At 53.2% G+C, this 26,393-nt stretch overlaps 8 protein-coding genes across 8 annotated transcripts; 5 read left to right on the forward strand and 3 right to left on the reverse strand.

Moving 5' to 3' along the window:
- J4E90_008696 (uncharacterized protein) lies at positions 1–600 on the reverse strand (the record flags this gene model as incomplete). Its single annotated transcript, XM_051438218.1, has 1 exon — positions 1–600. One exon carries the CDS (start codon positions 598–600, stop codon positions 1–3), a length of 600 nt encoding a protein of 199 aa, XP_051288217.1.
- Positions 601–2,187: 1,587 nt separating this feature from the next.
- Positions 2,188–3,667, forward strand: J4E90_008697 (uncharacterized protein; the record flags this gene model as incomplete). The annotated part of the gene is made up of 2 exons (XM_051438219.1): positions 2,188–2,790; positions 2,840–3,667. The coding sequence occupies 2 exons, from the start codon at positions 2,188–2,190 to the stop codon at positions 3,665–3,667; spliced, it is 1,431 nt and encodes a 476-aa protein (XP_051288218.1).
- A 587-nt stretch (positions 3,668–4,254) lies between these two features.
- On the forward strand, positions 4,255–5,136 carry J4E90_008698 (uncharacterized protein; the record flags this gene model as incomplete). Its single annotated transcript, XM_051438220.1, has 1 exon — positions 4,255–5,136. One exon carries the CDS (start codon positions 4,255–4,257, stop codon positions 5,134–5,136), a length of 882 nt encoding a protein of 293 aa, XP_051288219.1.
- A 589-nt stretch (positions 5,137–5,725) lies between these two features.
- J4E90_008699 (Delta(14)-sterol reductase) lies at positions 5,726–7,271 on the reverse strand (the record flags this gene model as incomplete). The annotated part of the gene is made up of 2 exons (XM_051438221.1): positions 5,726–7,139; positions 7,198–7,271. The coding sequence occupies 2 exons, from the start codon at positions 7,269–7,271 to the stop codon at positions 5,726–5,728; spliced, it is 1,488 nt and encodes a 495-aa protein (XP_051288220.1).
- A 455-nt stretch (positions 7,272–7,726) lies between these two features.
- On the forward strand, positions 7,727–8,959 carry J4E90_008700 (uncharacterized protein; the record flags this gene model as incomplete). The annotated part of the gene is made up of 3 exons (XM_051438222.1): positions 7,727–8,082; positions 8,194–8,701; positions 8,801–8,959. 3 exons carry the CDS (start codon positions 7,727–7,729, stop codon positions 8,957–8,959), a joined length of 1,023 nt encoding a protein of 340 aa, XP_051288221.1.
- A 618-nt stretch (positions 8,960–9,577) lies between these two features.
- Positions 9,578–12,813, reverse strand: J4E90_008701 (uncharacterized protein; the record flags this gene model as incomplete). The annotated part of the gene is given in 2 exon segments (XM_051438223.1): positions 9,578–12,788; positions 12,806–12,813. The coding sequence occupies 2 exon segments, from the start codon at positions 12,811–12,813 to the stop codon at positions 9,578–9,580; spliced, it is 3,219 nt and encodes a 1,072-aa protein (XP_051288222.1).
- Positions 12,814–18,754: 5,941 nt separating this feature from the next.
- On the forward strand, positions 18,755–20,688 carry J4E90_008702 (uncharacterized protein; the record flags this gene model as incomplete). The annotated part of the gene is made up of 2 exons (XM_051438224.1): positions 18,755–18,761; positions 19,148–20,688. 2 exons carry the CDS (start codon positions 18,755–18,757, stop codon positions 20,686–20,688), a joined length of 1,548 nt encoding a protein of 515 aa, XP_051288223.1.
- Positions 20,689–22,912: 2,224 nt separating this feature from the next.
- On the forward strand, positions 22,913–24,244 carry J4E90_008703 (uncharacterized protein; the record flags this gene model as incomplete). The annotated part of the gene is made up of 1 exon (XM_051438225.1): positions 22,913–24,244. One exon carries the CDS (start codon positions 22,913–22,915, stop codon positions 24,242–24,244), a length of 1,332 nt encoding a protein of 443 aa, XP_051288224.1.
- Between the last annotated feature and the right edge of the window lie 2,149 nt (positions 24,245–26,393).

Raw genomic sequence — 26,393 nt, forward strand, 5'->3', positions numbered from 1 at the left:
TCAGTTCTGGCGGGGCTTCACGACGCCATCGTGCACAATGTAGTAGACGACTGTGCTGTCCGTGTCTACCGACGCTAATAGTACGCGCTTCGTTGTTCTCCAAGGGTTGGTAGGGCGGTCCCCCTCTACTGTCGACGCGTCTGCTGCCGGCGGGACCATGGTGATGGCATCGAAGACGTGGGCCAGCCGACGCAGCGTCCACTTCTCGTTCAGCCTGGTGGGCAGTATCCATTCGCGCTCCGGCTCTGCCTTGACCTCCAAGCCACCTGCCTCGCCCTCGGCGCGCGCCTTCCGTTCGCGGTCGGCCTTCTTCAGCAGCTCCACCTGCTCGTCGGGGTGTACGTAGAGGCGGCGCGGGGGCAGGCCAGAGACCAGCGGGCGGGCAAGGGGCTCGTGGGTAGTCGGTGAGTGCGTGTGTACGTGGAGGTCGGACCAATAGTGCTGGTATTGGAGGTTATGCAGTATCTGGCGGGCGAGCGATAACTCATTCGGAAGGTGGCTTGATGCTGCGGCTGCCTCGGGAGCGATTGATACGAACGTCTGCAGCGCAGCGGGCGCAACGGCACGTTTCATCTCTGTCGTTACGGCGACTGTCGTCATACTGGAGGCTGGGCGCGGAGAAGTGCTGGAGGGCTATTGGTGGTGCAAGGTTTCGCACGTCGACGAAGCTACTCGGTTGTGGAAGGAGCGAAGATCTCAAAAAACACCCCGCCAGTCACGCGAAGGCTGCCGAGCGACCATGGGAAGGGGCGACGCGGCCTAGGCAGCAGACAGCGTCCATTCTTATAGCTTGTCCAGTTGGGTTATTTTCGCAGTTCAAGACTCCTTCGAAACTTCCAAGAAACATTCAATCATCTTTCCAAGGCCGTCGTCATGCTCGCAGCAATCTCCATCCCCACACTTCTGCTTCTGGCTAGCGTTGCCGTTGCCCAAGACGATACACCCTCAGTCGCGACCTCGCCATTCGTCAGTCCTACGCCGGAGTCTGAAGCACTGTATACCATTCAGACTCAGACCGCTACTGATGATGTCGACCCATGGTCGTGCTACATGGAGTGCGTTCAGCCTCCATGCCCGGCATGTAAGTACACCCTCTTCGGCCTATCGCGCAATATGTTTAACAACAGTAGGCACCGGCAGCATGATGAGCGTCCCCCCGGTTTCTATGCCTAGTGTAACGGACGTGTCCATCATCCCTCCGGTATCCATGCCCACCGTAACGGACGTCTCAATTCCACCACAGTCTGGCATCTCGGTCGTCACAACGCCTGTTCCTATGCCCACTGTAACGGACGTATCAATCCCCCCTCAAGACTCCACTGGCGCCATGTCAATTCCTGAGGGCGAGACACCCATCTCTAGCGGCGCTGTTGACACGCCTTCTTCGAGCCTTGGCTCGGCCGCGAGTGCGACTAGCTCTGGTCTACCAGAGCAGACAGAAAACGCTGCCGCAGCGAGGGGTCGCGACATGCCCGTCGTTGTCGCTATTGCCGGCGCTCTGGCTTTCTTGTGAGTATTAGGTTGAGAGCGAGGGTGTCAGACTGTTCAAATCAGTTGTTTGTTTTGTGTTGTCAATGCGACGGCTGCGTTGGTGCGCGTCGGAGCGACTCCGGTTGCCAATACTGCATGCACTCGAACGATGGGACCATTGTAGAAAGGTGCATTCGCAGTAAAACTCTGCTGAATACAATACATAAACGAAGAACAATAATCACCCAAGACTCTAATGTATCTCGCAAGTCTAACCGTGACGCGCGGACTGCGACGCCATTACGTGTGGCGAAGTACCTCTCGCGTATTCGTATAGCCACCCGGGCATCTAACGGTGGCTTATACGCGCTGCACGTCAGTGGGTCTGGGGTTGGCAGGAGCCGCGTCTACAACAATCTAGGCCGTCTCCTTCCCTCCACGCCAGCGCCAACACCATATAACCTTGGGTGCCCAGCACTCGCAACCATGTCGATTTTCAGACGGCTCCTGCTATTCTTCGAAGCCGGTTTCATACAAGCACCCCTATACCGGCCCAAGTGATAGCGAACAGAAAGCAGGGATCTCGCCAAGGCACTGTGTCATTGCCAATCGTACCAACGATCAACCACTTGGCTGACACGTCGAACCGCACACGCGCTTCAACGGGGCGAATCCCCTACAAAGCAAGCGCGAGCGTGCACTTCACTTTCACCAGCTATGGCTTCCCCGAACAGCAACGTACCAACGCCAGTGCCGTTCCCTCAGCCTGAGGGCATTCGCAACCCCAATGCAGCGAGCCCTACCGCAGAGTCGCCCAAGACTCGCGAACGAACTTCCACTAATGCCTCCATCGTCTCCAACAAGATCCGTACCGCGACTGGTAAATTGATGGACGTGAACCCGCCGCCCGGCATGTGGGCTGCCGCAGGGACGACTGCCGCCAAAGCACCTTCGATAACGGACATCAGAAAGGGCTCATTTGGTTCTGACGGATGGAACGAAGACTCGCAACGGAAGAGAGCAGGTTCACGAACAAGCCAGGGCGAGCAGCGGTCGCGAGCTTCCACCAACGCAGCATCACCGATAGATCAATCTGAGCGTCCGTCTTTCGGTGGTCAACGCAAGGTCTCGTCGAGCAATGCATTGAACACCGAAGCCTTTCCTGCTCTAGCTGAAGAGGATACAAGACAAGTTGCGGGATACGATGGCTACGACGAGCGGCCCAATACCGGCAGACAATCAAAGCACAGCTCCGAATCCGCGACAGAGCACTTTGACGACGATAGGCCGCAGCAGCCAAAACGGACATCATCAGGACGGGTACGTCTTCTCCTCCACCATCCAGACAAGCATGCTAATCATGGCGCAGTATGCCAACGGCTACGTACCACCTCCCAAGTTGCCGTGGAAGAAATCGTTCATGATCGGGCTTAAAGGCTTTTGGAAGTGGTTCCTCACACCCGCCGGCTTCCTCATCACGCTCTACGGTCTGAACGTTGTCGCCTGGGGCGGTATGCTCTTCCTCCTACTCTGTAACGCCGCACCCGCCATGTGTACACCTACCTGTGACGACATCAATTCCCCGCGCCGGAAGTGGGTAGAGTACGATTCGCAAATCCTCAACGCACTTTTCTGCGTTACAGGATTTGGTCTCGCGCCTTGGAGGTTCCGCGATCTATACTACTGGGCTTGTTGGAGAATCGGAGGGTCATCCCGCACGGAGACGGGCATCAGACGTCTTGCTGGCATACATCGGGGATGGTTTCGGCTTCCAGGTTCAGATCGGCTGCCTGACAAAGCAGGCGCAACCGTCGTCGATCCCGAAGATCCAGCTGTACCAATTCCCGTCCAGATGATCCCCGACCCACCGCCCACGGCGATTCGCGCCCCACCCACTAAGAGCTGGAAGATGGATTTCGTCATATGGATGAATGTATGGAATACTTTCTTCCAGGTGGTTCTATGCTTCTACATGTGGCACTATAATCGCATCGACCGGCCTTCCTGGGCTACTGGTCTGTTCGTGGCTCTGGGATGCGGAGTGGCGGGTGCTGCAGGCATCATGATGTGGCACGAGGGCAAAAACGTCAAGAAAGTCGAAGGTGTGCCCATGCGTAGGGATTATGGAGACCAGCGAGACGACGAAGAAGCGCAGAACATTCCACTCGTGACCACAGGAGTGGCGACGAAATCCTAAGGAATCTGCCCAGCGCCTTGTGTTGCGCAGCCAGGGATAATGAGAACGCTCATTGGAGCGGGACCCTCCCTTCCCCTCTTGGCGTTTGGTCTAGTTGTGGCGTTGCGGCGAACACAACATAGACGCATTTTCATGATCGATACCCAACAGCCCGCGGGCATTATAGTACCACATTCTAATAGCGTACCCATGACCTTTTCTGAGTCAACATTTCTTCGTTTTTCTTCCATCACGTCAGCTTTCCGCTGCGCGAAGAAAGTGCCGGAAGTTCCCTCCGGACTTCGCCATAGATCAACCTTATATGAGCCTCGTGCTGACAAGCTTGCCGAGCTCCCCGGATAGGCCGAGCTGCATGCTAAGCGTTCCCGAAGCAGATCCGTTGATCGAATGACGTATCAACGTCGTACTTTCTACGGACTGGTGACAGTTGCACGCGCTCTTGGTATTTATTTAGCCAAGGCCTTGTGATCTTGTTGTCTTTCGCATTTTGCATCTTCATCTACATCGTACCCACATATATCACCAGTCGTACCTTCTTCTTCCAAACAAATAACGTCACCAGCAAACACTCGAACAGACTACAAGAGATGGCAGCGCAAGAATATTATCTGGGTACAGCGGCTGCGCATGAACTGCCAGGCAGCCACCCGCCAAATCCATATCCACCGCAGCCACCAAAGCCGCCACAATACCAACAACCACCTGCGCAACCTCCACGACCACACGTTAGCAATCCTCCATATGCGAACACGCCGCCTCCATCATACTCAGCATATCCCCAGGCCCCGCCACAACAACCTTATGGCTACCCACCTCAACAACAACAGCAACACCAGTACTACCCAGAGAAGAAGAACGCCCAAGCCATGACAGCACCATACCCACAAACACCACCAGCAGGCGGCTACTACCCACCCCAACAGCCGATGCCCCAAAACAACGGCTACCTCGGCGCCCCTCTACAACCCTACAGAAGCCACTCGCAACCCGCGCGCGTACGCTTCGCAGATCAAGACTCCGACCGCAGCACAAGTCTAGGCTCCGTGTCCGACTCGGACGACTACTCCCCACCCCGGCACAGCAACAGCAGCAGACATCACCGCCATCACAGCCACTCCACCCGCGACCGTTCCACCTCTCGCGACCGCGACCGCTCGCGCAACGAACGCAGACACAAGCCGCGCAAATCATACTCATTTGACAAGGCACACGAGGACAAGCACAAGAACAGAGACACATTCCTCGGCGCAGGCGCAGGCACGATCATCGGGGATGTGATCTTCCCTGGTTTGGGCACAGCGGCTGGGTTGGTCCTGGGTGGCTACGGGGGCAGGAAGTATGCTGATCAGAGGAGCAAGAGCGATTACGCCGGGAGTGAGAGGAGGAGTCATCGTGGGAGTAGGAGGGCGGGGGATGATGGGTGGGATGAGAAGACGAGGACGTATCGGAAGGGTGCGGCTGTGAGGTGATCACATTCACGATCATGATTATGGTTTGCTCACGCTCTCGATGACGTTACGATTTCTGTCCTTTCTAACTACGGTTTATGACGGAAATGACGTGGGATGATGAAGGAATGACCTGCTTTATACGCTGCTGGACAGCACGACTCTAGTTATTAGTATCAATGTATTCTCAACTTCTTACAACACACCTTCCATTGCATGGTCGGCTTACGTCATGTGAATAAACATTATTATAATTTGGCATGTTCGTCTTCGATCGCTCGAGAGCGATAGCGCTACATGTCCATCTACCTGTCCCTACATTTTCGGCGCACGTCTTCAATCGTCTTCACGATAGCGTTGCAGCCGTTTTCCTACTTCCGTCGCGCTCTCCATGATGTATGTCTTTGACCGGCCGTGCGGTAGCATTCCATCTTCCTTCCCAATAATGATACATGGATGTATGTCTTCAACCGAACTTGCGGTAGCATTCCACCCTAAGCCTCCAGATATATACAAACAATAACATAAACAGTGCACGTCTTCAACCGCACGAAGCGGTAGCGTCACACCCTGATTCTGACATCCAATCAGAAGTCTTGGAAGAGACCTTCTAGTAGATGCCAGGTACGATCCTGTAAGGGACAAGCTCGACGTAGCGGTCCCAATCCTTGCCGTACTTCCTGCGGCACTTCTCTTCATCACGACGCTCACGGTGGATGAGCAGGATAGCAAAGTAGACCATGAAGAAGTAGGTGAAGATCATACCCCAGCCCTTGGCCTCACCAGGGACGGCGTACTTTCCGTAGCTGTTCTGGTAGAAGTAAACATCGGTTTGAGCTGCTGTGATGGGAGACTGGGCTGCGTTCTTGATGAGGTAGCCGGACATGGCAGTGGGTAGAACGTAGCTCCAGCTCATGAACCAGTCGCCAAGGTAGTTGATGTGACGCGCCATACCCCACCAGCCACTGATCAGAAGCTTGGAACCTGCGGCTGTCTCGATGCACTTGAGGTGCTTGACACGCGGGTCGTTGGGGTCGGTCCTGAAACGGTTCTTCTCGTTGTTTACCGAGCGGAAGATGTAGTATCCGATACCCTGGACGGCCAACACACCAGCAATGCCAACAGGACCGAGATCAACGGGATAGTTGGAGAGGTAGCGGGTTTGGATTGAGTAGGTGAAGGGCACCCAGACGAGGTCACCGAAGGAAAGCATCATACCAAAGCCATCGGCGATGATGTCGATGGTGGTTAGGATAGCGGGCTCCATGAATAGCGCGTCGAATGTGTACACGGTGTGGGCGATGGTGACGAGGAGGATGCTGTCAGTGACGCGGCCGAAGTTGCGGTATTGCTGCATGATGAAGGCCAAGTCGAGAATGATCCATCCCAGCATTCCGGGGCGAAGCTCGCACCAAGCTTTGATATCAACCTCTCCGAAGATGGGCATGTTGACACGAGGGTTCAGCTCACGTCCGATAAACCAGTCGTAGAGCATGTTGCCGGTACGGCCACCAGCGGCAAGCTCGCGCATAGACGGATCCTTGGGGTGCTTGACACTGAAAGAAGCGACGTAGCAGTAAGTGGCCAGGAAGTAGGAGATGAGAATGTTGCTCGTCAGGATGCCGACGTAGTTGTCGGTGATAAAGGTCCAGACGGGGAAGTCCGCACCCTGGGAGATGGTACCGGCAGCGAGAAGAGTCATGATGAAGAGGGCTGAGTTCCAGGCATTGAACCTGTACTTGAGCCTTCCGCCGCTCCTGAGCTCGGTACCCTCAACTTCCTGGCCAGGAAGGAATCGGTAGAGGAACAGACTCAGGAAATAGTAGGCCAGGGTACCAAGGAAAGCCTGGGTGTTGAGTAGACCCGAGAAGCCAGTCCATCCTACCTCCTTCTTCAGCTGCTCAAGAGTGAAGCTGTAGGGGTGGAGAAGGACAGGCGCCGGACATCCAGAGATGTCATTGCACAGAAACGTGAAGACGTACACCAAAACCGGCAGACCGAAAGAGATGATGAAAGCTCCAGGGCTGGAACGAGGTTAGCGTTGTGATCGTCAGGGCGCGCAAAAGTCGTGGATGGACTTACGGTCCTAGAAACTCATAGCCATGAGGCTCTTCAGCCAGCGACTTAGTCGCCTTGTCAGTCTTCGCTTTCGACATGTTTTCAATGTCGAATTGTCGCGTTCTCCAGCTCTTTCCGTTCCGGCTAGATCCGCCGAATGAGGGAGCTCGAGGAATAGGGGTCCGGTCGCGTCGTCACAACAGAGGTTCCTTGTCGCAGTTGTTGTCTTCGCCGAGGGTGATTGTCGCGCCGCCTGAACCAAAGACAGCCACGGGTGTAGTGTCCTATATAGCAATGAATGAGGCTGGGCGCATCAGACGATGAAAGGGACCTCGGATTCCATTGCAGCCGTAATGACGCGCACACGCCATCTTGGCCGCGCTAGCTGCTTTGGGCGCTACCGCCCGTCGTTACTGCCGCTGCAAGGCACTCGACATGGAAGGCGCGGCGCCGGAAGTCAACGTGTTGCGAAGATGGACAATCGTATCAGCTCCACCTTCACCGTCACCACGCCTCGACCCTCATAGTGCGTAGTGCGCCGATCAACCACGCGATGATATCCCTACTATACTCGCTCCTGCTTCTGGCAGCGTCGGGCCCATTCGCAGCGGCCGCTTCGGACAAACAGCTCAAGCCATGTACCGTCATCTCACCCACGTCCGAGCGCTTCTTCGACCTGAACCCTATGCGCCGCCAGCCACCATCGGAGTCGGACGGCAAGAAAAGTAGCAAGAAGGAGGGCGAAGAAGGCAGCTGGCATGCCAAGGGCTACGATTACAATGCCAACTTCACAATCAACTTTTGTGGACCTGTAGTGGAGGAGCTGGACAAGGTGCAAGATCTAGACAAGGGCCTTTGGAAGAACGTCAGCGCATTCTACGAGAGAGGAGACAAGCAATGGGCTATTGGGTGAGTTTGACACCCTACAAAGTGAGGATAGATGGAGGGGCTTAAGATGCTCGTTCACGACCAGGCAGAAGGATCCATTGGAGCGCAATGCTGACACCTTGCGATTTCCAGTCTCGAGAACTCAGAACCCATCTTCCGCGGTCGCAAGCTTATTCTAAACTACACCGGAGGTTCGCTCTGCCCAGATCTGTCCTCGAAATCCAAGCGCACGCTCGAACCCACCTCTCTTGACACCCGCGAGATCATTGACGGCGACGATGACGATGACCAGGACGACGGAGACAAAAAGAAAGGCTCAAAGAAGACTGAGCGCCGCAAGACTACCATCATCTCTCTGCTTTGCGACAACGACCCTCTCGCGAAAACAAGTGTGTCCTTCGTCGCGGCGGTAGACGACTGCTCGTACTTCTTCGAAGGCCGCTCGCCCTTCGCATGCGGCGGCGTACACCAGGATACCCAAGCACTAGGCCCCGGCGGCGTCTTCGGTGTCATCGTCATGATCGCCGTAGCCGTATACTTTGCTGGTGGTTGTGTCTACCAACGCACCGTCATGCACCAGCGCGGATGGAGACAGCTGCCCAACTACGCCATGTGGGCAGGCATCTGGCGCTTCTTCTCTGTAAGTCTACTCCGCTGTTGTCGTAGAAGGAGTAGTAGTAGCGCCCGGTGGTGATGACAGACGCTCGAATGTCTTGTTGGTGTTGCTGACATCGTGAAGGACATGTTCATCATTCTTACTTCGTCGTGTGCGCGCTTCATGCCTTCCCGCCGGGGCTACAGTCGCGTCTCGCTCGGCCAGGATAGCGGACGGAGGGGACGAAGGAATGAAGATGAGGATAGGTTAATAGACAACCTGGACGAGGAGTGGGACGATTAGACGTGGCAATCCATTGGTATCGGGCATGGCATAACGACGCGGCGTTTACGGGGTTTGCTTAAGGACAATAGACGCTCAGGAGCGCTTGAACAAAAGACTTGTTGACTCTGACACCTTCTGCGGAAAGGTGAACACCTAGAGCCTACATTGACATTAGATCATATACTTTGCATTCTCCCAATTTGATGTAGGCTCCAGAGTGTTCGGTTTCTCTTTGTATGAGATGCTGATACATTACCGATGGGTTCACTTTCACGAGTGCACGTTCATGGAGATGTTTTGGAGACTGCATTGGTAACGCACTGACACCAAGTATCCATGTCTCCACCCGGCCCAGAAATGACTGGCTAAAGACACCATGTACACCGGAGAAGTACCGACTGAAATTGCAAGAAAGATCGCTCGTTCCTCTCGTATTATCACCAGAATAGACCAGTTCCTCTCACGTGTGCTCGCGAGTCAACCTAATCAGGCCCTTCATATCAACTGATTCGGGGAAAAAACCATCCCGATTTGAACGCCCGTTTGGCAATTCGACTAACGCCTGGGGTATAAAGCAGCGAACAATGAAGCAATACGGGTATCGACGGCTGAGATGATGCTGTGTCGTGAGCACACCTACATCTCCTCATCTACCTCGTCGTCGACTCGGGCACGCCGGTCGACATGGTCGCCACCGTTCTTGGACATGGACGATTCAGTCTCCACCGGAGCTGCCTCATCAACGTCTTCCTCGACGGAGTCCTGTGCGGAGTCAACGATGCTGCGGTCGTCTTCCATATCCACGTCCATCTGCTCTTCTCCCTCGGCTGTACTGTTTTCTGCATCTTTCTCTGCTAAGATGTCGCCGCGAGCGATGGGCTCAAATTGTGCATCGATGCCTGCCAAGATCTCTCTGATTTCCGACCTCAGCTCCCTCTCTTCTTTTGATTGCAGATTAAGGGGCTGACAGCCAGCCGCGCCACCAAGCACTCGGGTATAGTCCCTGTCCATCTGCACGAAAATCTCATCAACCTTGGTTTCCATTGACTCTTGTAGTGCTTTACACATGTCATCAAGGTGCTTGTTGACTGTTGCGATGGCTTCATGGAACATCCTGTGTCGCTCCCGCTCCACATGATCTTCCATGTGTTGTTTCATGCGCTTATAAGATCCAGCGCCACGCTCTTCTGTGCACACATCGTATACGTCATGCATAATGCCTGCGATGCAAGGGCTGAAGTCACGGTTCGCTTCCCGCTGGAGTTCGTTCATTTGAGTGATGAGCGTAACCCCAAGATCCTTGAATAGCTGCTCGTAGTTGCAGACCTGTGTCTTCAAGATTGAGAGATTCGCCAGGCCAACGCCGCTGGTCCTCGCACGCTCTTCTATGGCTTCGTGAAACTTGTGAAGAAGTGTGCCTGAATTGCTGATATACGCATCAAATGCTTTTGGAAGGCGCGTCTGGAAGGCTCGCTCCCAACCCGTTGCTAGTTGCTTGATGATGGGATCCACAAGATCGGAGTTGAAGTCACGGTGGCCGGCCGCAGAAGAATGATAAACGCCGTCGCGTCGAACGACAGCTTTGTAGGATCCCCACGCGAGGCCACCTTGATCCTTGTAACCCCAAGCATGTGCTGTAGCTGGTGCAGATTCAATGGCCTTGTTGATGAGCTCTGGGCATTTGTCGAAGATTTGAGTCTTCATCTCAGATCGCATCTCTTTGATGCAAGCACCAATGGCTGCCTCTAATCCTTCCGTTAACTGAGTAAGCCGCCGCACTAGGTAGCTGGCCTGCTTGCGCTTGTCCTCGTCTGTCATCTTCGAACCCGCCCCGTGGTTTGACATCCAGAGGTTGAAAGTGGTTAATATTTGGCAGACGCTGGTCAAGAACGCGCGGCTAGTTTGAATGCGTCCACCTTCAGTAAGCTTCTTACAATGGTTCTGAAGTTGGGGCACTTCCGTCTCTTCGGGTGTTAGGAATCCGGGCACTTCATCGTCTTTTTGCATTCGGCCGCACATCTTCTGGTACGCGCGACTGCTGACGCAAAAGACCGGCAAAGACCTAGCAACCTGGTTATAGTCGCGCATCTCCTCGTCGGGGTTGAAGTTGTCTTCGTCTTCTTCGGCCGCGTTTTCCTGGTCGATTTCCTTGATACCGGCAGCGAAATCCTGCTGAATAGCCGATTTGGAGTACTGGTTTCGGCCTGCAATACAAATGCGGCTGATCTCAGCTTTGATTTCATCCTTCTTTGCTTCCAGTTCTCGAATTTGAGGTTTCAAGTCGTCCATAGAGTGCTTGATTGCTATCCCTTCTCGCCTAGCGTTCTTCTTCGTTTCCTTTAGCTCCTTCAGTTTCTCTTTGATGTCAGTTTCGGATAGCCGCTTCCTTTCTCCCTGGAATGTGACTTCATCGTCGCTCCTAGACTCATCGGAATCGGAATCCTCAAAATCATCATCTGTATCGTCATCGAAAAGCTGTTTCCTTTTGCGTGCCTGCTTATTCGAGACGGCCTTCTTGCGTTTGTGAGTCTTGGGTTGGGGTGCGAACACAGATTTCCCGTCGTCCAGTTGCTCCTGGAGTGATTCCCACACCTCAATGTCCTCACTTGCGCTCGACATCGCAAGCTTATAGACCTCTCGCGATTCGTTCAACTCTTGAATCTTGCTCCGAATCTGCTTTATCTGCTCATCGTGGCGTTCCTGTTCTTCTTCAAACGTTGCAACGTTCTCTTCGAGCCCGAGACTGTCGATTGCTTCAGTGATAGAGATGTCATCGGTCTTCGAACAGATGAATGTAACACTGGAGAAGCCGCCGTCGTATTTGAGCTGCCGTTTGAACGAGTCACCGAGCAAGGTCTTAGCGGCTTTGTCGTCCACAGCTCGATTGATAGGAGCAACGATCCAGAGACCGGTGCATTGCTTCATGTAGCCCTGAGCAACAGCGGCTCTCGCGGCGTTACTGTCATGAACACCCGGCAGATCCACAATGACTGCACCAGTTGAGAGTGCATGACTCTTCGTATAGATTTTGACGACCTTGATCAAGGGCCAGTACTCGGTTTGAAAAGCAGGCTTGGAGACCTTCTCCTTGTTCTTATCCTTCTTTGCGACCTTCTCTTTACTATCTACGTAGCGTTGGAGCTCTCGATAGAAAGACTGAGGTCTGGCCGTGTGGATCTTTTTGGTAGTCCCAAGTACGTCGACAACGGATCGCTTGGACATGAGCGTAGGAACGGTGCAGTCACCTAAAGCATCTTTGGCGACGGACGGGTAGACGGAATGGAACTTTGCCCATGCGATACCGGCATCAGAATTGGGATCCTGCGCCTCACGCGAGAGGGAACCATTCTCGGAAAGGAACTCGCGCAAAAGAACTGTGAGCTCCTTCTCCCAGTCCGCCTGGCTGATGAACTCAATCTCGGCGCAGTATTTAGAGCCCGGGTCAGTGCTGCTGTTCCACGAGATCTCGGTAACCACCGCAGTGCAAGCACGCATGCAATTGGTAGGTACGAGCCGCTCTTCGTCAAGCATAGCGTTGATGACGCTGCTCTTCCCAGCTCCAGTATTGCCCACTACGCCGACCACAGTGCGCTTTCGCTGCGCTTGAGGGATGAGCTTCTCAATGGCTTGTGCCCATGCCGCAGCGTCCGCATTAGATGTTGAGTATTTCAGAAACTTGTCTTTAAGGCTTGCGAGCACTTTGAGCGATGTGGAGACGCCAGCCTCAAGCATGTCAGGGTCTCGTAGCTCAATGACTGAGCGAATGCATCGATCTACGGAGCCCAACTCTTCTTGGACATCTTGTTCCGGCGAGGCATCTCTGTTGAAAATCTTCTCCGGGTCAAAACTGCTCTCCGGCTCCACATGGCCATCTTGGGCAAGGGACGTATGTTGCAAAGGGATTGGCGATTGTCTCTCCTCCTTGACGGCGGAAAAATTGTTCATTGGGTACATCGATGGTGCCGCAGGACGCGCATCAGTAGGTTCACGATGAGCAGCTTGCGCTGCACCCTCCGTAACTGAAGCAGCGGTTGGTCGAGGAATTGCCTGGCGGAAATTGTCCCCTGGAATTGACGGTGTGCTTAGTTCACTAGAAGAGCGCCGTGGTAGCTGATGAGATCGGTTCTGCACAGAATATCGAACAGGAGACCGTGATTGAGACCACGGCGGGTACCCATCTGAGTCGAGTGCAGGTGCGCGGCTACTCAAAGTACTGGCATGCCTCGATGTCAACGGCGAAGCAAAGCTGGGATTATGTTGAGTTGCCGAATGGACTGATGCACCATGAGAGGAAATGGAGGCTGTCTCGGCACCATAGCGTAGTGGCTCTCTTCCCATCGTTCCAGGGTTGGCATGGCTGTTTGCTGTTTGTTTAGCATCATGACCAGACTCAATCTCCTGGTGCCGACGCGCGATCTCGGCTTGAATGAGCTCTTCCCTGTGCGATGGAGGGTCTTGTGTTTGATGTTGTACCGTTGCGTTGAGCGGGTCTACGGCATTAAAGACCACGACGCTGTCTTCCGGCACTAAGAATGACTTGACGATATCGCTTTGGTCGACGACACAGCCTTTGTAACTAATGCGAACACCGATAAGATCATGCCGTTTCTCGTAAGTATCCTGAATCTTATTGATAGGAATTTTCTAGAGGCAGGTCAGCGGATGGGCGTGGTACTGCATCGGCGCATTCCAGGTATATTCCGCGCGCATTGACGCCGCCAAAACATCGTTATCTCGGAACAGGGAAGGCTATAGAGCTTACATTGTGGCCTATCATCCATAGGAAGTCGGTTTCCTTGAACTCATCCTGCGTAGACTTGCGGTGATCGAGCACACCAATCCAGCACCGGCGTGCTTTGAGCTCCTGTTGTGGTACAACACGCTTGGCGCGTCGATGGAAGTCGTCCCAGTCCATTGCTAGGTTATGCTCATGAGTGAGATGCTGCGGCAATGTATTGATGTATGCAGAAGCTGATTTGACGCATTAGGTGGGAGCTATCCACGGGTGCATGCAGCTGCGAACTAGCGATGGCGGGGTTGGCGGGGTTTGCAGGATGGTGTGACTGAGAGCATTGAAGCATTGGCCAGTTGTTCGTCGCTAGTGCGTGTAACGGTGAATGAGGAGATTGAATGTGTTGGACGTGACCAACGGTCCCTGGAGAGCAAACAGCGGGGCAAACGCGTCTGAACACGCTAAGACACGCTAGCACATGACGCCAAGCCTTTCGACGCGTCCCGATTTCGCTGCTGTCCTTTCGTCCGAAACTTCACTCTGTGATTATCATAACATTACAACATTCATTAGTCTTCAAAACCATTGCATTCTTTGAGCGCGGGCTTTGCTACTTCTAAAGTCCCTATTATGCGCACGACACTAAGAGATATTAATTTGATTGTTACCTCCACCTGCAGCTCGTTGCGATGACGCACTCCTTTCACGACAAGAACGATAGTGTGTTATAAGTCTTATGCAGTATCTCGAAGCTATTCGCAGCATTGTACCAACTGGATCGTTTCCCTGGACATGTTGCGAAGATACGAAGCCGCCCCAGTCACCCACATGAGCTCGGAACGACAGCGTTATTGTCCACGCATCTATCATAAAGCGCGCCAAGTCTTTCAATACGTTTAAAGAATAGCTTCCAGCTGGCTCAGGCACATGTGTGGTCACATGCAGAGCGGTCGTTATCACATTCATTTCTCGACTTACCTAAATGCCACTGTCCGAATTTTCTCCGAAGAATCGATAGATATCGCTGCACAATGCGTCCGATCACCACCCTGGTTCACAGTGATGAAGTCTCTTTTACGGTGACTTTCTCATGCTCACCACAATGTCTCTCGAACTTCTAGGAACCAAGTGTTGTTTCTGCATTGTTCTAGTCTGGCCACCCTTCTTCTTAGCTGGCAGGCATGTCGTTCATTTGACTCACCGCTTTGTCTCATTATGTTGCGGTTGGCTCTCCACAATGGTCATGCCCCCAATATGTATACTTCATTGGATTATGACGAGTACAGGTGCGCAAACACCCTTTCCATATCCGCAAACGATGACGGAACAGACGCCGCTGCGACAGAAACGTGTCGCCCCAGAAGCCAACCCCGGTATCATCGGATTGATCGCGGCATGCAACAAAAACGACAGGTTCAAACTTCTAGAAGACGAAAGTGTTCTGCCTGGAGATTTGCGCAATTCGATCCATCCGACATTGCGTTGGTTTGATAGTAACGGGCCTATGCGGCAGATGCTTCGGTTGGCATCACATTTTCTCAGCCATGACACCGTCCTCGCTTTCTTTGTACCGCTTCTATACGGACGCGACTTGATAGGCATAATTAACGATGCAAAGAAGACTTACCTCTCAGACCCGCTCGCCAACGCGTCCGAAGAGAAACGCAGTCAATATCTAGCCGGAGTGCGTGAGGCTTTGCATTGCCTTGGGCACAGCGTTTCCTTCCACTTCCTACCGTCTGCGAAGCGAGTATACGCCCGTTCACTGCGGGACAATGCAAGTCCACACCATGTCGCTTCATGTTGTCCGGCGTTCCAGCGCAAATTTTCTTGTAGGATCGAAATGGCGGACTGGTTGAGTAACTTTTATTCGACTGGTGAATACGAAGCCGCGTCGCGATGTGCGCAGTTTCGGCACGATTTCCTTTTTGCTGCAACACTCGTGCATGAGATTACCCACGCTGTGGGAATATTGCGACGGGGCAATACAAGGGAGCCGCACATCCGAGCTGACTGCCCAGAAGCTGAGTGGGGCTATGGCTGGGAACACTTCATGTTCGGCACCGTAATTAACCCTCAAGACTTGTCGGGACCAGGCACTCACCTTCTTATGCGTAAGATATGGGTAGATCGAAAGACGGCCAGCGAGACTGGATGTAAGGAGTACTGCGATGTACCCATGTCTTACATAGCGCAATGGTTTCGGAACGACACATGGAGCATTGTAGCCAAGTATGGACCAACTGCGGTTGCAGCACCAATCGCTAATTTCAAGATACGGCTGTCGGACCAGCGTGGGGCCTGGGTAGTGTCCAGTGACCATCCAGAGATCGAGAAAGATCTGAGACCGCTGCAATCTCAGTGGCGAAATCGCTCTTTGAGTCTAAGTCTACAAATAGGGTCGCCATCATCACCAGCTGCTCGTTCGCGTTTTGCCAAGATATTTTGGCACCTTGTGACTAAGGAGCAGCTGCAGAAGAATAACGCGCCGGTTCCGCTACGCATTTCGATCATATCGCGGGCTGAGACAAGCCCCATACCAAAGCTCACTCAGACCATAAGAGCATGCTACAAGCCAACAAAGACACAGACCCTTGTAGGATACCGACCAGACTACTCTGATAGCTGCGATATGTCTCGAAAGCGGCGCGCAGAGCCACGAGACGAGTGCCACCGCGTCAGCAAAGCAATGAAGCGGTAAACTGTGGCAACGACCCTAAAACCCCAGGACGAGCTTTAGAGGTTGTACTCATCCCACGGAAGTTATGACGTTAGAGTGGATATAGCACAGTGTTGATACCGATTCCGGAAGGAAGCAAGGATGCGGACTTATTGGCGCGCGCACACTTGTTGTGCGGTCCCAAATACATAGCTACGTCAGGAGTGATGTAGCATATGACGAAATCTCACCCAACACGGTAATTAGGTATCAGTCTAGCAAACCGTAGTAGTCACCTGTAACGTCTCACCGGTGTTTCTCTCACTTCTTGGACGCCTGTTCGTCATACCAGTATAAGAGACTTAGCCCCGGCTCCTAACGTGCATTTCTCGTAGTGAACTATCCAACCCAAAACCAAGCTCATCAGCGTTTCAGATGCCTGTTAGTACGCCACTTCCCACGAGGGAGGCATATCTGAATGATTTGATACCCGTCGCAATATGTTCCGCAGCAGATCCTTGCCACATTTGTTGGGATAGTTACACAAAAGATCACGAACCGGTTCTTCTGCGTCCTTGTGGGCACATATTTGGGAAGCCATGCATACAAGAGTGGTTCCAAAAAGGCGCGAATACATATCCACTCGATAGAAACAAGCTTTTCATGTCAACAACGGATGCGGAAGAGACCGAAAGCTGGTCATTTGTTCCGTTCGGAGCTTTACGAGACCAGGGCGGCAGAGATGCGCCAGCAAGTGATAGAAGAGGTGGAGTAGCCAACAGAGCGCATGCTGCACCGGAGCAGTATCTGTTCTTCGGTGGCGAGATCATTGGGATAAACAGTCGCCTCACACTTGAAGGCTGTCGTCGCGTCGTTCGCGATCTCTGGTATGTAAGCAACCATCTTTACCATCAGATTCGTAATCATGCCGATGATCACGATCCGCTATCCGTCAGCGAAGACACGCTCAGAGAATCGATACTTGATGCGTTGCCTCGCGGTATCGATGTAGATGACCACGCTTGGCCGATGCTTTTCAGCATGGCAAGAAGTATGCTCACGTCGCGGGGATTGGCCTGGGAACATGGGTCGGAGGCGAATCTGCGTAGGGAAGATATGATGGGCTGGGGAGAGGAGCTCTCGCGCGTGTGTGGGGGTGTTCAGAACCGAGATTAGATAGAGATGCAGATAGTGAGCTTCAGGGCTGGCGAATATCCAGTGTGTTGATAGTGGCTAGTCATATAATAGACGTCTGAGGGTTTCGCTTCTGAGGGTCTCATCTGCTCATATGTTGAAAGTTCCAGGTTCGCGGGCACTCAGCGCGGCGGCGGGAAAGCTCGAAGTAGGTACCTAGGTAGCCAGGTACCAGCGGACCATCCCGAGATCTCTTTGCACTCAACGAAGATGCCTAAAGAGTCACATTTACAGTACACTGCACCTGGTACTAGACGTGTTGTGCCGGGTAAAAAATGGCAAGTTCTTTGGCTCCCAAGGTGGTGACAGATTTTGTGCCGTTCTGAAGTTTCCATCGAAGCTACGGAATTTCTAGAACACCACCACTGGGCACGGACTTCCACCCTCGCCGTCACCAACTCGCTCCCCACCTTTTGCTCTAAACTCTCCAGTTGCTCAAAATTCTCGAGTACTACCACCAGGTCTCATACAGTAGTCGCCTGGGTCCGATCCAACGACGTCCACTTGCACTTTTCGCACTGCGCAGGCGCACACGTGGGCCCGACGCCGGCCGCTACCCGGTCAAAATCCTCACCGCTGGCTTCACTTGGGTCGCGCGACAATAGCAAGACTTGAATACTTACACCACTCGCACCATATCTATTCAACTGTATTCACTCCACGGTCACCGTGGTCAGATAAGTTCGCAATAGCTCGGCTCCCACACACCTGGGCACCCAACGCTGTTTCCTATCTTCCACCCAAACCAAAATAGCTCTCGTCAACACTACGACTATGGCGCCCACATACAGCATGCCATACACTCCCGCTGATTACGTCGCTTCCGAAGCACTACTTCCTGAGGAATGCTTCGGTTATGCCGACATCCCAACTCTAGTGAAGATTCACGAGGTTCTATGCAATAGCGAAACACAGGATGACGTCGAGCTCGCTACATGGATACAGGAAAGATACCTCAGCGCGCCCAGGAACGCTTCCGAAACAGAACCGATGCGTACCGCGCAGGAATTCGGCAGATTAGACAGGGCTTACCGTAGGGTGCGGTCTCTCAGTGGCAAAACCCAGGACAAATGGCCAATTCTCGACATGCATTTCAAGGAGATGTCATCAGCGATGGTTCGAAATAACGCGCGCGGTGAAGCCGCCCCCGGAGTCATGTTCCCAATTGACGGATTGCAGAAGAAAGCTTGTCTAGCTGGGCAGCCGCCCAACGGGTTTGTCACCCCTAATGGTAAGTAAGCTCTCGCCCAATCCTGCCTGCAAATACTGACTTCTGCTATCATAGCCTCCGCAGGGCCAAAGCTCCAAGTGCCGTTTACAAATAAGCCTAGCCGGTACCAACCAGACGTGCAGACTTACCCACGTCCGACACGGCAGACTCTTGTACCACTTCCTTCCAATGTTACTTCCAAATCATCTGGAGAGTGGAGCTCTGAGAGCCAGGCGGTACCTTCCAATCGGTCTCAGATTCCTGCAGCCTCTTCACAGAGCATTCCGCAGCATACAGGTATGTTACCGTCACCTAATTCACCCAATCTCGCTTGATTACCTCACTTTACCCCACATCGCATGGCTCACTTTCGCTTTTGCTTCCTTCATCATGCTGACAAAAAAGCGCTAGACTTCTCCTCACAATCAGACGGCCATACAATGTCTCAGACCGAGCCACCCGCATCGGGCTTGCCTAAAGCCGAAGAAGCTCTTGGCCAGACCCCACCTAACGACGATAGTGACGCTCTTCTATCAGAGCCCGTAGGCGGTACCGTGACGCGTCACATCAGCTCCAACCCCAGCGAGGACTTGCAGGCAGAGTCGGCAGTACGAGATGCGGGCGCGGGTAAGGTTCGCGGCCCAAATGGACGCTACCTTCCCAAGGACGACGTCGAGCCCGAGACCAAAAAGGCTAAGAAGCCGAAGAAGGCAGTCAAGCCCCGTACGGGCTTGAGAAATATGAAGAAACTGGAATCACCTACACCAAGCACAGTCGGCGAAAAACCAGCGACTGTACCAGCCGAAGATGAAGATTTCATGGCAGATGCTCAGCCGCCTTCGCCTCCAGTGTCTAGCCATGGGGCTGAGGAGATGAATGGAGTAGAAGATGTCAATTCTGTCAACCCAGCTTTTGACATCGTCGCATCATCCACAACCGATCTAGCTGCATCCCCTGCAGCCGCAAGCGAGCAAGAGGCCGAGGTGGAGGACGAAGTAGCGTCCGACTCGGGATCTACGCCTGCGTATCTTCTTGCAGCCGCGGCTGATCCAGTACCGTCAAATTTGGACAAGCTGCCTCCCAAGTCTAGGAAGTCCATCAAAAGAAAGAGTGATCCAACTGCCACGTCTGGAGACCGGAAGCGGGGTAAACACGGTGGAATAGTCGGCCGCCCAAGGAAGTCCGAGCAGCACGGAAGCCACACATCAGATCAAGAGCCAGCTCAAGAACAAGACGAGAAGGTCACAGAGACAGAGGATCCGCCTCAGATGGTAACACGTCGAGCTACCAGACGCTCTGCGGCAGCAAATCTGAACGCGCCCGAAATCAGCAAGCCAGATGCAACGTCGATGGCAAAACCGCCTATCAAGGCACCGGTCAAACGGTCGCTTTCAACCTCGGTAAAGCCATCAAAATCCAAACGATGCTCAAAGGGATCATCCACTCCCGAAGAAGACGAGGTAATGAGTGGTGTCGAAGACCATGCGGCGGCTAGCCATGAGGAGACTATAAAGCCTACTCCCATTGTCAGAGAAGCCAGTGCTACGCTTTCATACGGTTTGGGAAGCGTTGCACCCTCGCAGCTTCCGGATAATCACTTCTTGAGCATCGGTATTAGCAGGACCAGCTCCCCCGCCCTTCAGCCGTCTTCGCACCAGCCCTACCAATCTCCTTACCAGGCGGTGCCGCCAACGCCACCACCTACAGTTGTTGCAAAAACGCCCCTCATTAACGGCACAACATCTACTTACCCGCCAGGTCACGCGGAATATTTCGCTCGCATCACCACAAGCAACGGCACTACAATGGACTTACCGATCGAAGAGAGCCAAATCGAGAGAAAAGAGATGGAGACGATCAAGAGATATGCCGAGTATAACGCTGTACCCAACGCGGTACCAGTATTGTATCCTCAGTTCCGGCAGATCTGGGCTTTTGCGAAACAGGGTTAACACGGAGAAGGGACACTGAGGAAATCTTCAGGCTGCACTGAACGCAGTGATTGTACGGATAGTTTAGGCATGAAACTATTACAATGACAATGATCATCATTGATTCTCATGATATCCAATTTTCCTCATTCCCGAACTTTAATGGTGTCTCTCCTCTCTCTGAACCACTTTCTTGCCCCTACCATCAGCGTCTCCGCCTCTGCGGGCCCCTCCTATCGTACGGCTCAAACCTTCCATACCTTCCACCGCCGGTATAACTCCAACCACTGTCGCCACTGCCGTGGAGTTGATTGTATCGTGTCTCGCCGCGACGGGCTCCGGGCTGGTGCGAATACATGCGGTCGGGGTAAAAGCCGCCACCGTTGTTTGCGTCTTGAAGAGAGTTTTGGTAGGGGTAGTACGAGCGGCCGCCTGGAAACATGATGTTGAGCGGGTTTTGGCGGATATGTGTGTGGTTTTTGGTGCTTAGACGTTTAGGGCTGGCTGCGGCTGCTTTGTGTATAAATTGGAAGCTGAAAACTACTAGTAATCGTTATGTTAGATGCGCTTGATATGATCGATGAGTAGGAATTAAAGGCAGAACCTCGAGGATTTATATACGAGGACTGGATTGATGAATAGTTGACTGCGACAGCCAGACATGGACTCGACGCGTATTCTGTGTGACTTGATGTCTGGTGCGTGAGTTGGCGCAGGTATTTCCGGCAGCCTACAAGGCCACAAAGTGTATAGCGTAGTCGTGGATTGTGGAAGGTTTGGTCGCTGTCCTGACATTATTGAATTCAACAGCAGCCGTAATCACCTCTCTTCGGCTCGTGCTCCCTGACAGTCCTCTGTCACGCCCTTTCCTGGTAGACGTATGCGTAAACATATGCTCGAGTCGTGTGATGCATTGTGACAGTCTTTCGTGTCGATGGACCGTTGGTGCAGAATGATTATCGCGACAGACTGATTTGAAGAGACGCGCTGCGATGGTGAACGGTACCTGGGTAGCTGATGTGGTGCAATAGTCCATCCAGTGTCGTCGCCCTCCATAGACTCCATACTATCCATGTGAGGCAGAGAATCGCATCGGATTCCATGCTCAATAACGCGTTGTCGAAACGTCTCGGAGTCTCGATATTCCCAAAGCTGGCAATTGTTCGCCGACGCGTCGTCTACGTCATCGCTGAGCGCACCACGCGCCGGATCCGTTAGCCTAGAGGCTACCATCCACCACAATTCCCAGCATGCATGTCCAACACTATACAATGTCAACACGTTACATGCGCGTCTTCGGCATTTCAGACCCTGGGTCGCGAATCATGAGGATCTGAACAGAGTGTCTAGAAATCGAGTCCAATGACGACAATCTGCACCTCCGAGGTCTGCAGCTCTATGCCCCCTGGCTGGGGCTCTTGCGGCAGGCGGGAGACGGCAAGCGTACCGAAACGGAGGACATCCGTACGAGCATGCCAATCAACGCATCGATCGCGCGCACATTGAGCCATGCTCACGACGAAGAGTTTCGCTTATCGTGAGCATCTGCAAGATGCTGACATGCAGCGAGGATTTTCAACGGCGTGCAACCTTGGGCTTTGTGCCACGGTCTACATCAGCCTCTAGCGACGGTGACACCTTTCCCGACCGCTCATACTTTTCCGAGCACAAACAACAGTCAAAATGAGATGTCAGGGGATCTTGTTGGCGCTTGCGCTCTTTGTCGCTGGATCTGGCGCTGAGCCGATACCGCGGGCTGTGAAAGCACCCAAGGTTGACCTGGGCTACGCTGTCTATGAGGGGAGTCATGATGCCAATACCAGCATCAATATCTTCAAAAGGTACTTTTCCGTCTGAGATCTTCCCAATCCTCCAAAGGTTGACCTTGCGCGGCAGTGTTCGGTATGCAGCGCCGCCACTCGGAAAGCTCAGATTTGCGGCTCCTCAAGCCCCTGTGCGGAATAGAACGGCAGCATCAGCTTTGAGCGATCCACCAGCTTGTCCGCAGACTGGCGCCTCTTCACAGACCCCAGCGGCTTATGGCTTCACCTCCGCGATCGGAAACGAGGATTGCTTGTTCTTGAACGTATACGCGCCAGCTCACGCGAAGAACCTGCCTGTCTTCTTCTGGATCCGTAAGTCACTTTCCAAGCAATGCACAAAGCGTAGCGGACCTCGCTAACAGGATCAAGATGGTGGAGGGTACGGGCTATTCAGCGCCTCTGGGCTAGACCCCAGCGAATTTATGGCCACGAACAAGAATGGCTTCGTCAGCGTCATAATACAGTACCGCCTGGGCGCTTTCGGGTTTCTCTCGAGTCCAGAGGTGAAGCAGCATGGTGCGCTCAACGCTGGGCTCCTTGACATGAACTTTGCATTGAAGTGGGTCCAAGCTAACATTGCCAAATTTGGGGGCGATCCTAGCAAGGTCACTATTGCAGGCGAGAGTGCAGGAGCAGGCGCTGTTCTCTACCAATCTCAAGCCTACGGTGGGCGGCAGAGAGAAGACCTCTTCCGTAATGTTATCACAGCGAGTCCATGGGTACCCTATCAGCATGATTATGACGATGAACAACCCGCAGAAGCCTATGCGGCGTTCCTTGAAGCATCTGGCTGCTCAAAAACGAAGGAAAGTATGGATTGCCTCCGCGCAGCGGATACCATCGTTCTTCAGAATGCCAGCGCCAGAGTTTCGGAAGCTGGCCCTTTCGGTACCTTCGCTTTCTTGCCAGTAACCGACGGTACATTTGTCCAGGACCGCCTCTCCACAACCCTTACTTCAAAGTCGCTAAAGGGAAGGCGTGTCTTATCGGGTAACATGGCAAACGAAGGCGTGCCACTCTCGCCTCCCACCGCGCGCACGCTGCAGGATTTCCGAGACTACGTTGATCTGACATTTCCCGACTTCTCTGCATCCGACAAAGCCCGACTGGAAGAAACATACTCATTTTCTGGGGATGACCTTGACGTGAAGCCCAATGCTACGCGCTTCGCTACATCTGGTACTGGTCTACCCACGGCACTCAACATGAGTGAATTTGGGACAGGAAATCAACAACGTCTCTTGAACGTTTTTGCGGAGTACGCCTTCGTCTGTCCCAGCTACTGGGCTGCTGGAGCTTTTACAGAGGGCTGGAAGTATCAGTTTAGTGCGCCTCCAAGTTATCATGGCTATGATCTGCAAGCGCTATGGAGCGGAACTCCAACGCCCGGCAAAAGCTTCAAGCACGCTTTCCGTAGGATTTGGGGCAATTTCATCACAAAGAACTCGCCGGTGATAAGCTTCGAAGACGCGAAGGGCGGTGTCGCAAACTCGACGATCCCGCCCGCGACTGGGCATGGTTCGAGTGACATCTCTTGGCCAAAGTGGAACGAAAACCAGCCGGTACTACTGAATATGAATGCTACAGGCGGCATCCCTTCCTTGGTGCAAGCGACAGACGACCTTTACTACTACGTTTATAGCGATCCGGGCGTCAGCAACCAGATCAATTTGGCCGATGCAAATGCATGGGAGGGTGGAAGGGGCGGGCGATGTGAGTTTTGGAAAGCTATGGCAAGCAAAGTACCATATTGACGGGTGGAGACGTGTATGGGCTTGAACGTCTGAGGAATGATGATTGTGAACTACGCTTTATCGCAACTACAATCCCAGTCGCTTGTCCATCGCGGCCAAAGACATACCCAGGATTGACCCGCTTACACACCGTCGTTGAACTCGTAGTCTTTGTCCCATCGCTATGCTGGTCAACAACATGTAGATTTATGTGCACATCTTACTTACAGTGTCCCATGGCTTGCTGCCATCGACGAATCTCAGATCAGTACCAACTCTAATCACGTTATTTGGGTCATAATTCAATGTGGATGCGTGTATCTGACTACTATTAGCCAAGATATACGTCAGCTCAAACCCAAGGGTACCTACCGCAAACGGGTTGTGGAGGACTACGTCGCCCGCTTCGTAGTTCGTCACCAACCAACGCCTGTCAAAGGTGTCAGAATACTCTCGTGGACCGTCAGCGAGCAGCCCTGTTGATAGCATGTTCTGATTGAAAGCGTTCTTCGTTTCTTCGTCGCTCAATCCACTTTCCGCTGCCTTTCGGTTGAAGTCTCCCTCTACCTCACGGCCAAGCGTATGACCTACCAGACTCGTTAACTTTGCTGAATCTTCCATCACGAAGTAGAGGACTCACCTTTCTCCAAGTAGATTAAGCCTCCTCCAGTCAAGCTTACATCGCCCATAGGTACCCAGGCAGTGACACTCGTCGGCTCGCCATGCCGGAGGAAGATCTGATCATAATGTACGCCGATGGCCTTGTTTCCTGGTGTGTTGTTGCGCAATAAGCTTCTACGGACACCTAGAGTGTTGTCGCCCCAGTTTGTCATCCGGGCAATGAAGTCTTTCAGCGCAGGGTGCTTGCAAAACGTCTCTTTGTACCAATCTGCATAGTGCGCTTCGAGCGCCAGACTAACGAACTTCTCCGCTGTCGCTTCTCCCGGCTTTCCATTCCCAGGGGCCGCACCAGCGCCAATACCAGGGAAGTCTGCCGCGTCCTTCTCAGGATCGAATATGCCATCTACTGGCTGGGTGTCAGGTTTCAACACGCCGCTCGGTGCAAGCGCCTTGAAGTATTCTTCGCGGGCTTTGAGGACATCGTTCCTTGGTAGTAACCCCTTGAGGAAGACATATCCATCTTCGCTGTAGCGCTGACGCAGCTCTTCCATGGGCATATCTGGAGACGACTCCTTCAACTTTCCGACTTGACTTGGTCGAAGCAAACCATCGTTGACAAAGAGTTTCTTGCCGTTGAAGCTCGGCACGTCTTGCTCCGGTGATAGTGCATGGGGCATGATGAATGATGTGATGAAGTAGCAATCGGCTTCGAATTGTCCGTACAGGGAGAGACAATATTTGGGTGTCTAGCTTATTGCTAAAATCTTCCGGCAACGTAAACGTGGTGTAAACCTATCGCCACTGCCATATCTGTACACGACAGACGAGTGTGCCGGGGAGACTTACCTCTTTCGTCCCTGCCAAGATGTGGGGTAGGAAGCGGGGCTAGTCGCCGCTGTGACACGCTATCTGGATTTTCCGAAGCCGCGGACGCGATCATCAAAGCCCGTCCTTAGTAACCGGTGGAACATGGTTGGGCACGACTCTGCTCATCTCGGCGGGCATTCCTCGTCCTGGACCCCTTTGCGCATCGTTATCGCGCGTGTCCCAGCTTCGTAAATTAGCCCGCACACGCATCCTTCGCGATTCCACGACTACGTTAAGGTTTATCGCAAATGCCATGGTACGAGACTTCGCATCCTTTGCGCACGACCTGGACATCGCTTAACCGTTCGTAGCAATCGATGCCGCACGCGTCATTATCGATGTAAGCTGGAAGCCTCTCGCTAGTGATGCCGGCATACTGATGACGTTGCGATAGGTGATGGCAAGCAGCCGGCATGTGCAAGGTGTGCGCAGGCGAAGAAAGAATGCGTCTACGAAAGCGGTAGACGGTTCCGGCGGTCGTCAATCTCAGATTCGTTCAGTGTTGAACAACCTTGGGTGTCGTACCCTCCGCGAAGTGAGAACTTACCCGGGTCTGTTGCATCTGTCGCTGACACGATTTGGCAGTCCAATTTTTGGACGAATCGAGCGAAATTCGCTCTCAATATGTGCAGGATGGCTATTCTCCATTCGACAGCCCTTCAGTTCATGCGCCATCACCCAG

This window comes from Alternaria incomplexa (assembly GCF_024043165.1).
Source record: "Alternaria incomplexa strain BMP 0042 chromosome Unknown scaffold_13, whole genome shotgun sequence".
NCBI classification, from domain to species: Eukaryota; Fungi; Ascomycota; class Dothideomycetes; order Pleosporales; family Pleosporaceae; genus Alternaria; species Alternaria incomplexa.